At 44.0% G+C, this 13278-nt stretch overlaps 1 protein-coding gene across 1 annotated transcript; it reads left to right on the forward strand.

The window, feature by feature from the left end:
• The first annotated feature begins 9238 nt into the window (after positions 1–9238).
• LOC130031255 (transmembrane protein 184C-like) lies at positions 9239–10632 on the forward strand. The gene is made up of 2 exons (XM_056122516.1): positions 9239–9296; positions 9413–10632. The coding sequence occupies exons 1-2, from the start codon at positions 9239–9241 to the stop codon at positions 10630–10632; spliced, it is 1278 nt and encodes a 425-aa protein (XP_055978491.1).
• Positions 10633–13278: the final 2646 nt, after the last annotated feature.

A 13278-nucleotide genomic window follows, 5' to 3' on the forward strand; every position in this document is an offset into this window, starting at 1 on the left:
TTATTCTAATTTTTGTCTTTAGAATTTCATTTTAAATTACCGCTATTATTATTATTATTATCATTATTTTGAATTTGGGTGATATGGGTCCTGGAAGGAAGCCAGACCAGAAGGGTCCGTATTTAGAGGAGATGCAGAAACACTGACAGATATAGTGTCACAGTGTGTAGCCAGTCTGGTATGTGTTCTACCGAATAACCCTTCCTTATGTGGGAGTCAACAGGGTCAGTACTTAATGGTGTGTCTGGACATCAAGTCGTGGACATGTGTCAGGAAGGAGGTACCTGAAATTCTCTGTCATGCCATGACCTGGAATTACTCTGTCACCTGCTCCCAGGCTGCTGTCTTTCCCATTGGCTTTGTGAGGGTCCAGCTCTGACTCCAGGCTTTTTGTTTGTTCCCTTTTGACTTACTTGTGCTTTATTGACTTCTTCACCTAGGAGCCCTTGGGTCTAATATTTTCCCTCTCTCTTTGTTTATGAGCACTGAGGCTAGTAATGTGTATGGATTTGGGTTTATACATAATTAGGTGGTGATGGCAGGAGTGAAAAGGGGGGTTGGACTACATCCGGTGGTGCATAGGGCTTACTGCTGGCTCTGTGCTCAAGGATCACTCCAGGAAGCAGGAAGTACTCTGGGCGACCATATGTGTGGCTAGAGAACAAACTGGGGTCAGCTACACAGCCTTACTCTGGTTCTATCTCTTTGATCATACAAAATCGGGTTTAAGACAAACTGCTATTTAGTCATTGTATGACCATTAACAAATGAACTTTTCTTGGGTCCATTTATTTAAAAACGCAAATTATTTCTTAAGAGGTAAGTAAAAGGGATGCTACTGGAACATAGTGTTTGTGTGTGTGTGTGTGTGTGTGTGTGTGTGTGTGTGTGTGTGTGCGTGTCTGTGTTTTATGATTAAAATGAGTTCTTTTATTGAGGGAGAGAAGTTACTCCAGTGTTCCCTGGTGGAGAGAAAGGGGGAAAGTGGGAAGTCAAGTTTGCTGGTGAGAACTTAAGACTCTGCCAACATTGTCAGAATCCAGGCTTTTCCGGATCTTTCCATGCCTTGTGTCTACGGATCGGCAAAGGGTTCCGGAGAAACAAATGAGAGGATTCTTTCAGCTGTCAACCAAGAGGCTTTAGGTCTTCTCTCAGCCAAGGCATCCAGTGAAAATACAATTTATTTTTCAGAATCCTCTGGGGAATTAAATAGTCTCTTTCGCATCGCATTACCAGGCTCCCTGCTCTTGATCCTCTTTTCCGTGCACTCTTTCTTCAAGCATTTTTCTCATCTCTCAATCAAGATCATTGCAATGACCAAAACATTTCAGAGAGCCGTGATTTTTGTGACATTCCTCAAGCAAGTGTATCAAGATGTTGCACTCTTCAGTTGTGCAAGTGTGGAGATAAGTCGGGATGCATCCTTAGGAGGAGGTGACGGACCCCAGCCAGAACAACCCTGACGGTGGCCTGCCCAGGAGCCTGCAACAGAGTCTGGGCGACCCGCCGAGCCCGGCCGGGACGAGGCTCAGGGCGCATGCGCGGGCGCGCCCAAGTACGGCGGCCGCGAGGGCCCGCGGCGGCTCCCCTGGAACATAGTTTTGAGAAAATTAAATGTGGGGAACACTAGCCAATTAAAAATTATTATGATAATTCAGGTGATATGCTTATAATAGTGTAAATACCATTTATGGTTTTAATGGATAGTTAGAACAGTTCCCTGGAAGCCACTGCCCAGTCTCCACCTCATATGATACTTCTAGTCTGTCGCTTCATTCCCCCCCTACATCCCTTGCTTGGTGAGTGCAGTATAAAACATGTAAACGAGTATATGTATATGTATATGTATATGTATATGTATATGTATATGTATATTCCACAATTGTTAAGCAGATTGAGTAGATGATAGAACTTTGTAGACCAGCATTACTCAACAAGAGATCAAATAACTCCTAGGGGCCCTCCAGGATGTTACAAGGGGAACACAGGTTTAAATCTATAAATGGGTGATTTTTGCCTCTAGTCTTGTGACAAGGTTAGAATACCAACTGATAGAACGGAGTGCCACAAGAAGAAACAAGGCCCGAAGGGAGTTGTGGTCAGTGAAAGGGTGAGAAACAACGATTTGGGCCACTAGTTTTGTTCACTGGTTCTGGAGATTACTAAGATGGTTCAAGTGTCAGCTCTGGATATTAAAGTATTTTTCTCTTCCATCAAATTTTACTCATATTGAGATAATATATTTGTGGTTTTATATATATATATATATATATATATATATACATATGCATACATATGTTGCATTTTGGTGATCAATTCTTTGTGATTATTAATGGTTTTCTCTCTCCTTGGTGATTCTTCTTATTCTGAGGTTCATCCTAGTAGCATTCTAGCTAATTTAGATTTTATTTTTGGGGGGTCACACATGGCGATGCACAGGGGTTATTCCTGTCTCTGCACTCAGGAATCTTGGAAAATGTTCCCTGTGCATTGGAGAAGAATGTGTATTCTGCTTTTGCTTATCTGCTTTAAAAGCCCTGTGAATATCTACTAGCCCTCTCTCTTCCATTTCTTCCTTCAGCTCCAGTAGTTCCTTTTTTAGTTTTAGTCTCATTGTTCTATCAAGAGGTGATAAGGCAGTGCTGAAGTTTCTGACTACTATTGTGTTGCTAACAATGTCCTCCTTGAAGTCTATTAGCAGTTGTTTTAAGCATTTTGCTGACCCCTCTTGGGCACGTATAAATTTAGGAGTGTAATTTCTTCCTGATGTACATATTTCTTGATTATTGTGAAATTAAATAAATAAATTAATTAATTAAATAAAACCCAGCTCCTGGAAGTGTGCGGCCACATTTGTGGCCTTGCGACCTCTTATTCTCAAGCTCTTGCTCTCAGAGAACCCAGCAGGCTACTGAGAGTATCATTCTCGCATATATTACTGACTGGGAACACCTGTAAAGGTGATTAGAGGCTGCCCCAAAAGCATCCATTGCTCTCGGAGAGCCTGGCAAGCTACTGAGAGTGTCCCGTATGGCAGAGCCTGGCAAGTCACCTGTGGCATACTCAATATGCCAAAAACAATAACAATGATGGTTCTCATTCCTCTGACCCTGAAAGAGCCCCCAATATGTCATCGGGCTACACTAGCATGTGACAGGGATGAATGGAGATGTTACTAGGACCGCTCGAGCAAATTGATGAACAATGGGGTGATAGCGATTGTGAAATGGCCTTTATTGTCACTTCTTATCTTTTTCATTCTAAAATTTATGTTGTCAGATGCTAGTGTGGCTACCCTGGCTTTTTTGAAGAAATTGGTTGCTTGAAAGTTCGTTTTCCTTCCTTGACCTTGAGTCTATTTTTACGATGACTGTTTGTGATTTTCTTATAGACAGCAGAATGATAGATTTAGATTTTTAATCCATTTTTAAACTCTGTGACTCTTTATTGGTGCACTTAAACCATTGACGATAAGAGAGAATATTTTCATTGGGTATTGTGCCAACATTCTGTAGAAGATTGTTTTATTTTGGGTTTTTATTTTGTGTTACACTAGCCCCTTCAGTTTTTCATTTAAGGTTTAAATCTACAAAATTCCTGAGCTGTTATTAATTCATGAAGTAGTATATCATTCAAATCTGAATGAGAGTCTAGCTGGATACAGTATTCTGAGGAAATCATTTCATTGAGTTTTTTTTTAAACTATATTCCAATATCTTTGGACCCGGAGCGTTTCATCTGATAAGTCTGCTGAAAATCTAAAAAGTACTCCTTTGTATGTGATTTCTTCTTTGATCTTGCTGCTTTCAGTATTGTGTCTCTATCTTTGCTATTTGTCGTTCTCATTATATTTCTTTGATTCGTTTTATTAGGGTCTTTTTTAGCTGGTACCCTTCGGGCTTCTTGGATCTGGAAGCCTGCATTCTCCAGCTCTGGGAACTTCTCGGTAGTGATGTATTTAACAGTTACTACCAATATTGGTAGTAATTGGGCTTGCCTCCCTGTCTGGTACTCAGATGATTTTTATGTTATGCCTCATGAACTCATTCCGTATATCTCTTACTCACCATTGAGCTATTTTGAAGTCTTTTACCATATTCTATTGTTGCCTTTATGTTTTCCGGAGCACATCTTCAAGCTCACTGATTCTGTCTTAAGCCGTTGTTATTCTACTGTTGAGGGCATCCCCTGAGTTTTTTATTTCATCTACCAAATTTTTATTAGTGACAATTCTATTTGTAGCTTTTTAAAAAATTTATGCTCTCATTTCTTTCTGTATTGTATTGACTGCCCCTTCCACCATTTCTTTCATATCCTCTCCATTTTATTGGATGTCCATTCCACTGTTTCTTTGAGCTCAATAACATCCTCTTAGCTTCACCTCAGAATTCTTTATCAGAGAGATTCTTAATGTGGGTATTCCCTGTTGAGGCTTCAGCTTGATCAATAGTGTTCTCTTCTTCCCCCTTCAAGTATAGTATCTTCCTCTTTCAAGTATAGTACGTTGGTGCTCCTGTGCGAATTCTGTGGGACCTCTAACACTGATCCAGGCAATATTTTCTTTTGAATTAGGTTTGTACAGATTCTTGTGTTCACAGTTATTTTGTTGAATTTTGCTTGGAATAGAATGGCAGACTACTGGCTTAATGCAGCTGGGGTAGCCAGGCTTTAGTCATAAGAGTTCTGTAAAGGAGGCTGAGATATGGGTCCAGTGCAGCATGAAAGGGAAATTAATTGTCATATGCATGATCTGCAGCAACCCAAGAGGCCATGACCCCTGCCACGGGTATACCTGGGGGGAAGGGTCCCTGCGTTGGTGCAGATCCTGGTTTACAATTCAAGTCTCACTTCTAGAACACTTGTAAAACCGCAGGTGTCCGCTGTCAGGTAGTTGCTCATTTGGGCCATGACGTGCTTTTTAAAACTATTTTTGACAAGAAACTCATGTGGAAATTTGAGTCAGATTAGGAGAGTTGAACGGGTTCTGAGATACTGTTTTCATTAGCACGATGCTGCTGCACATTCCTTCAGTGCAACCTGGTTATCAGGATGGAGCTTTGTTGCTGGAATTCTGCTTGGAGCTGTACTTCTCACTGTTTCCCTACTCACTGCTGTACCTGAGCAATTTTTAGTGTTCTGCCTTCCATCTTCCTCTCCCCTTGCCTCTTCAAGGTGGAGACTGCTCTGTAAATAACGCACACGCTCCTCCCTCTTCTCACCAGGAACCTGCAACTCTTCATTCTGTCTTCAAGATTCCAACTCATTAGAGTACCTGTCTAGGCTGAATCAACATAGCATTTCTGTTTCTTGCTGGTTTACTCACTTGGTAGCATATGTTTAGGATTTACCATGTGTCAAAATTTCCTGAAAAACACAGTTTTTTGGGTCTTTTTAATTTGTATTAGTGAAACACCATGAGGTGCAGTTGTAGACTTACACATTTTTGTGCTTGGGTTTCAGTTATACAATGATCAAATACCCATCCTTCCACCAGTGCCCATTCTTCACCACCACTTATTCCAGTATCCCTCCCACTCCCCTACCCCCCATCCCACCCTGCCTCTGTGCAGGGCATTCCCTTTTGTTCTCTCTCTCCTTTTGGGTGCTGTGGTTTGGAAAAGAGGCATTGAGTGGCAATCATGTTCAGTCTAGAGTCTACTCTTAGCAAGCATCTTCCATCCTGGAAGGATCCTCCCAACACCCTTTATTTGGTGCTCCCTTCTCTATCTGAGCTGACTTTTACCCACAACATGTGTGACTGGCCTCCAAGCCATGGAGTAAACCTCCTGGTCCTTATCTCAGCTATTCTTGGGTGTTAGTCTCTTATTTTGTTACTTTATGTTCCCCCAGATGAATGCAGTTTTTCTATGTCTGTCCCTCTCTTTCTGACTCATTTCGCTTAACATGATACTTTCCATGTAGTACCACTTGTATGTAAATTTCATGACTTCATCTTTTCTAATAGCTACACAGTACTCCATTGTGTAGATGTACCAAAGTTTCTTTAACCAGTCATCTGTTTTCGGGCACTCAGGTTTTTTCCAGATTCTAGCTATTGTAAACAGCGCTGCAATGAACAAACAAGTGCAGATGTCACTTTGATAAACGTTTTGGCCTCTCTGGGATATATTCCCAGGAGTGGTATTGCTGCGTCCAATGGGAGTTCAATTTCTAATTTTTGGAGAATCGTCCATACTGTTTTTGAAAAGAGTTGAACTAGTTGACATTCCCACCAGAAGTGAAGGAGGGTCCCTTTCTCTCCACATCTGCGCCAACACCGGTTGCTTTTGTTCTTTTGGATGTGGGCCAGTCTCTGTGGTGTGAAATGATATCTCATTGTTATTTTGATCTGCATCTTCCTGATGATTAATGGTGTAGAGCATTTTCTCATGTGCCTTTTAGCCATTCGAATTTCTTCTTTGAGAAAGTTTCTATTCATTTCCTCGCCCCATTTTTGATGGGGTCGGATGTTTTCTTCTTGTGGAAGTGTTAAAGGGGTCAGTGCTTAATGATGTGCCCAGAGGAGGGAGGTGTCTGCAAGTCTCTGGCCATGCCATGACCTGGGGTTACTGTGTCACCTGCTCTGGGCTGCTGTCCTTCCTGCTTTCTCAAGGTCCAGCTCTGTCTCCAGGTTTTTTGTTTGTTCCCATTTGACTTGCTTGTGCTTTATTGACTTCTCCACCCAGGAGCCCTTGGGACTAATATTTTCCCCTCTCTCTTTGTTTATGAGCACTGAGACTAGTCATGTGTATGGATTTGGCTTTTTACATAATTAGGTGTTGGTGGTAGGAGTGGGGAGCGGGGGTTGGGTCACACCTGGTGGTGCTTAGGGCTAATTGCTGGCTCTGTGCTCAGGGATCACTCCAGGCAGTGCTCAGGGGGACCATATATGGAGCTGGAGATCAAACTGTGTTCAGCTACACACCTTTACTCTTGTTATATCTCTCTGAACTTACAAAATTGGGTTTAAGATAAACTGCTCCTTTGTAATTGTAATAGCAAATGAACTTTCCCTGTGTCTGTTTCTGTAAAAATGAAAACTAAGTATTTATTAAGAGGTAAGTAAAGTGGTTATTGCTGGAGCATAGTTTTGAGAAAATTAAAAGTGGGGAACACTAGTGAAATTTTAAAAAATATGACATTTTAGGTGATGTGCTTATAATAGTTTTAATACCAGCTATGGGTTTGACAAACAGTTAGAACAGTTCCCTGGCCAACAATTGCCATGTTCCCACCTCCAGAACCATGTTATACTTTTAGTCCATCCCTTCACTATGCTACCACAACCCTTGCTAGGTAATTGCAGTATTATGCATAGAAGCATACATATATTAATAACTTTTTGTATCTTGAAATGCTGTAAACTTGTGCCTGTTTCTTATTTTCACAAAGAGTTTGAAATCAGGTTGAATATGGAAGCTATTTTTTGAAAGTAATTTATTCATATGATGCTTACTTGTATAGCCTTTATGTCTATTACATAGAGTAGGTAGGGATTGAAGGAGATTTTGTTACTGGGTTTAAGTTTGTAACATTCTTTAACTGTTATGGAATTGGAGAGTTACAGTTAAACCAGAGCCCTTAGGTAAGATTTTCAGTTGTAACTGTAGTCTGACAGTGTATGAGATGAGTTTCTAGTTCTCATCTGACAGGGTAGGAGATAAGTTTCTGTTGTTCTCGGTGAGTCTATCTTGAGATTTCTCAGTTGTGTTAATATTTCAACATTATATATTCTGTGTCAGCTGAATCATGTCTTTATTTCTTATTTCCTTCATCTACTTTTGATATGGTAGTTCTTCATGGCCTACTTTCTTACTTTTGCTGGGTTCTCCTCAGAAATTCTCCAGAGTCACTCCTGTAGTACTCAGGGCCTCTGGATGGTGCTGGGCACCATGTGGTTGTTAAGGATTAAGCCCAGGCCGTGCCCATACAAGTCATGCCTTCCATCTTGTGTAGTTCACGCCCAGCCCTTTCTCTAGCTTTTAAGGGTAGAAACTTTGGGGATCTATTTGAAGACTTGCCCTTTGGGCTCAGAGAGTCCACAAGTCCCTGGTGGTACTTATTGACTACTCCTGCCTCAGTCTGTGCGTGTTGCTGCTGGCATTTCTGGGGGGCATATGTGGTGCTGGGGGTCAAACTAGGGTTGGACATGTGCAAGGCCAGTCTCTTAACCCCTGTGATATATCTCTACACCTCACTAGAAGTGCATTTATAAGTTTTTTTTTCCTCGAGAGACTGCATTAATCACACTAATTTGTTTCACATGTTTATGCAACTAAAAATGCTGATTTGAATTTTGTATTCCACATGCCTATGCTTCTTTGGAAGTTTACTGTTTAACTTACAAGCGTATTGATGCTTTTCCAACATCTGTCTTTTCCTAATTTCTACTTTAAGCCAGGTTTTTCAGAGAATAAATTTTTGAAATCTTTTCAATCTTGTTACATTTTATCAGCATTCATTATGAGCTTTGGAGAACAAAATCAGTGTTTTTTTTTTTGTCCCATCTGAAAGTGCTCTGGGTGTACTGCAATCCATATGATCAGGCCTCATTCCTGGTGGAGGTCAGAGCAGCCATACTGTGTATCGGGAATCTAAGCCAGGTCAGCTATCTACAAGGCAAGAACACTTTTGATGTTCTATCAATCCAGCCCTTGAAATCAGTATTTATATTGGATTGTTGCTGGGTTTTATGTTCCAAACTAGGCTTCTGCAGCGATCACACATTCAGGACATACCACGATCATTAAGAATGCCAGGATGATCAGCATTAGGGGAAGGATGAACTCCCTCCACTTATTTAATTGCTTAATGTGCTTAATGAGACAGGAACACTGTATGTAGTAGATGATTCCACAAAAACCTGAGGCCGGGAAAGCAGATCTGCCTGGGAATGAGGCAACCAGGGCGCTCTGCTCTGATGAACTGGACTCGGGGTTTGCGGCTCCAGGCAGATTTCCTTAGAGCCCTGCAGAAGCAGCTCCAGAGTCTACAAACAGTCCGGGGAGTTCCCAGGGAGTGAAAGACCCTCTTGGGCCTCACCCCTGTACATCATCAGCAAGATTGAACCAGGAGAGCCAGGGTGGAAGGTTGGCCCCGAGAGAAGGGGCCGGGACCATCTCAATGTAGGCCACTGCTCTCCTTTAGAGGCCAGACAGAGTGCAGGGGTTCAGGGGCAAGGGGTCGCGCCAGGGGTCCCAGGACTTTGTAAGGGGCCAGATGCAGGCAAGCAGCGAGGATGCTGCCCGCAGCGCCCCCGGCGGCCGTCAGTGGTACAGCGAGGGCGGCGCCCAGCGGTACCCCTGATGTCACACTGCTGCTTTGTTACATGGAATGCGCATCCACCTATAACCTTGGACCTCAGCGCAGGGGCCTCAGAGACTTTCTGCGCTCTTTGCCTTCAACCTTTCAGAAATGCTCGACACGTGCGTGCCTAAACTTAAGAACTGGAGGCGTTGGATCCGACCGTTAGTGCTGACCCTCTATCTGCTGGCCGTGGTCGTGACCATCCCCCTGGGTGTGTGGCACCTGCAGAAACTGGAAGTCAGTATCCACACCAAGGCGTGGTTTATCGCCGGGATCTTCGTGCTGTTCACCATCCCCGTGACCTTCTGGGAGATTTTGCAGCACTTGGTGCACTACACGAGGCCCGAGCTTCAGAAACCCATCATGAGGATCCTCTGGATGGTGCCCGTGTACAGCATAGACAGCTGGGTGGCTCTTAAGTATCCGTCCATCGCCATCTACGTGGACACCATGCGGGAGTGTTACGAAGCGTATGTCCTCTACAACTTTATGAACTTCCTATTCAACTACTTGAAGAGCCAGTACCCCAACCTGGAAGCTATGATGCAAGGCAAAGAGAAGACGCAGCCCCCCATACCCTTCTGCTGCTGCCCGCCCTGCCCCGTGGGAGAGGTGTTGCTGTACCGGTGCAAGCTGGGAGTGCTGCAGTACATCCTAATCAGGCTGATCACCACCTACGCCGCCGTGATCTGTGAGATATTCAAGGTGTACAGTGAAGGAACCTTCAGCTTGCACAGAGCCTGGATGTATTTGGTCATCATCAACAACGTGTCCCAGTTCTTTGCCATGTATAGCCTCCTGATATTTCATAAAGCCCTGAAAGAGGAGCTGAGGCCCATCCAGGCAATAGGAAAGTTCCTTTGTGTGAAGCTTGTCGTTTTTGTCACATTCTGGCAAGCAGTGTTGATTGCTTTGCTGGTGAAATTTGGTGTAATTTCCCAGAACTCCACCTGGGAGTGGCAGACAGAAGAGACAGTGGCCACGGGGCTGCAGGACTTTATCATCTGCATAGAAATGTTCATTGCCGCCATAGTCCACCACTACACCTTCTCTTATGCCCCTTATATGGGAGACGAAGAACGAGGAACATGTTGCTCTTTGTTCCTAGAAATATGGGATATCTCTGACATCAAAAGTGACATTTCTAAGCAGGCGAAGAACATTAGCAAAACGTTAAGGGGGAAATCAAAAAGTAAAACTGTTCCAATGGACGAAGATGAGCAATTCAACCTGTTGTCTTCGTCACCAGACACTTCAGTCACTTCTTCCACATCACTGCCACACATTGGTAGTCACCAAGAGCTTGAAGAAGTCCTGGTAGAATAGAATGTGCCTAGTACAGTTACATATACGTAAGTCATGTAAAATGACACAGAAGAACACATGGAAGAAGCTGAGACTTCAGAATCCATAAGCCATAATCCATAATCCAGTGCTGTACTCCTCAATACTTTTTATTTCTCTGTGTTCCTCTTTCTTCCCTTCTTCATTTCCTCCTACTGTATTCCCCTCTCCCTTTCTCCTTTTTATTTTATTCTTTTTCCTCCCTCCCATCCTAGAGCAATGCAGAGGACCATCGCTTGGACAGCCAATCTATGGAGAAGACATCAGACATAAGGACGGTCGGTCCAGGTACAAGTTCCAGTTCTGCACAGACTCATTAGGCTCACCTTGACCTGCCTCCAGTGAGGCTCCCACACTCCCACAGGCAGACAGGGAGTGTCCCAGTGTCTGCCCACAGGAACTGAGGGGGGGGGGTGTTTTCTTTCATTCTTTTCCTCCTTCCTTCCTTCCCTCCCTCCCTGCCTCCCTCCCTCCCTCCTTCCCTCCCTCCTTCCCTCCCTCCCTCCCTCCCTCCTTCCCTCCTTCCCTCCCTTCCTCCCTCCCTCCCCTCCTCCTATCCTTCCATTTTTCCTCCCTTCTTCCCTCCTTCCCTCCCTCCCTCCTTCCCTCCTTCCCTCCCTTCCTCCCTCCCTTGGTCCCCTCCTCCTATCCTTCCTTTGTTCCTTCCTTCTTCCCTCCCTCCCTCCCTCCCTCCCCTCCTTCACTCCTTCCCTCCGTCCTAACCTCCCTTCCTCCCTCCCTCCGTCCTTCCCTCCTTCCCTCCCTTCCTCCCTCCCTGCCTCCCTACGTCCCCTCCTACTATCCTTCCTTCCCTCCCTCCTTCCCTCCCTCCTTCCCTCCCTCCTTCCCTCCCTCATTCCCTCCATCCTTCCCTCCCTCCTTCCCTCCATCCTTGGCTCCCTCCTTCCCTCCAGTCCTCCCTCCCTCCTTCCCTCCCTTCCTCTCTCCCTCCCTCCTTTCCTCCCTCCTTCCCTCCTTCCCTCCCTCCCTCCCTTCCTTCCTTCCTTCCTTCCTCCCTCCCTCCCTGCCTCTTCCCTTCCCTCCCTTCCTTCCTTCCTTCCTTCCTTCTTTCCTTCCTTCCTTCCTTCCCTCCCTCCACTTCCTCCTTCCCTTTTCCTTCCTTCCTTCTCCTTCATACCATCTTTCTTTTCTATTTCTTTCTCTTTTGTTTTCTTCCTTTATTTTTTCTTATTCCTCTCTCCCTTTCTCTCCTTCCCTCTTTTCCTACGTCCTTCATCTTTCTCTTTTACTTCCTTCCTCTCTTTTTCCTTTCTCCCTTTCCTTTTTGCTCTCTCTACACCTTCCTACCTCTGTTCTTAACTCTTTCCTTCTTTCTCTTCCATTTCTTTCTTTCCTTACTTCCTTCATTCCTTCCTTCCATCCTCGTTTCTTTTTCTTCCTTTTATTTTTCTTCCTTTCTTTCTTCACTCATTTATTCCCTCCTCCCTCACTTCCTCCCCATTTCTTTTTCTTTCTTTTGTTTCTTTTATTCTATTTTATTTCTTCCTTTATTTCTCTACCTTCCTTTTTCTTCCATTCTTCATTCCCTCCTACCATACTCCCCTCTCCATTTACCCCCTTTTTTTAATACGTTCGTTCTTTTTTCTTCCTTCCATCCGATTTCTTTCTTTCCCTCCCTTCCTTCAGTCCTGGAATCCTCCAGTTTTCTTCTTCTTTCCTTCCTTCTGGATTTCCTTCCTTCCTTCCTTCCTTCCTTCCTTCCTTCCTTCTTCTCCTCTTCCTTCCATTCTTTCCTTTCTTACTTTTGATACTTGCTTCTTTTGGTTTTTCTTTCCCTTATTTCTAACTTTCTTTCTTTGATTTCTTTCTTCATTCTTGCTTATTCCCTTCTCCTTCAATTCTGTCTTCTTTTAGCCTTTCCTCCCACCATTCTTTTCCTTCTTCTTTTTCACCAATTCTATCCTTTATTTATCTTCTTTTCTCAGGGCTTACTCCACAGTCCCCGCTTAGGGAACACTCCTATTGGTGATTAGGGGACCACATAAATTGCCAGGGATCCAATCTGGGTTGGCTGTGTAGAAAACAAATGCCCTACTGTAATAATAGTACAGGCCCTCCCGTTGATCATCAATTTGCTCGAGCGGGTCCAGTAACGTCTCCATTGGAGACTTTGTTGTTACTGTGTCTGGCATATTGAATACTCTCGGTAGCTTGCCGGGCTCTCCGAGAGGGGCGGAGGAATCGAACTCGGGTCGGCCATGTTGGCTGCATGCAAGGCAAACGCCCTACCCACTGTGCTATCGCTCCAGCATAATAATAGTAATAATAGTACAGCAGGTGGGAAATTTTCCCTGAACAAGACCGCCCTGGCTTAGATCTGCAGTATCCTGTATGGTGCCCCGAGAACTGCCAAGAGTAATTAGAGTGCCAGGAGTAACCCATGAGCATTGCCAGTGTGACCCAAAGAGCTAAAGAATGGCAAATGCCATACCTGCTGCACTCTCATTAGCAAGAAAGCGGTGGTGGGTTTGGGAGAATTGTATGAAATATTTGCACCTAAAACTCAGAAGATTGAAAGTTAGTTTCTTGTACAGAAAAATAAATGGTTCCAGGTCCTTCCCTAGATGTCCAGGCCTCACCTTTACTTGTGAATGATAGCCATGTCCT

The sequence above is a fragment of the Sorex fumeus genome, unplaced genomic scaffold (genome assembly GCF_029834395.1).
Source record: "Sorex fumeus unplaced genomic scaffold, SorFum_2.1 ptg000046l, whole genome shotgun sequence".
Taxonomy (NCBI): domain Eukaryota; kingdom Metazoa; phylum Chordata; class Mammalia; order Eulipotyphla; family Soricidae; genus Sorex; species Sorex fumeus.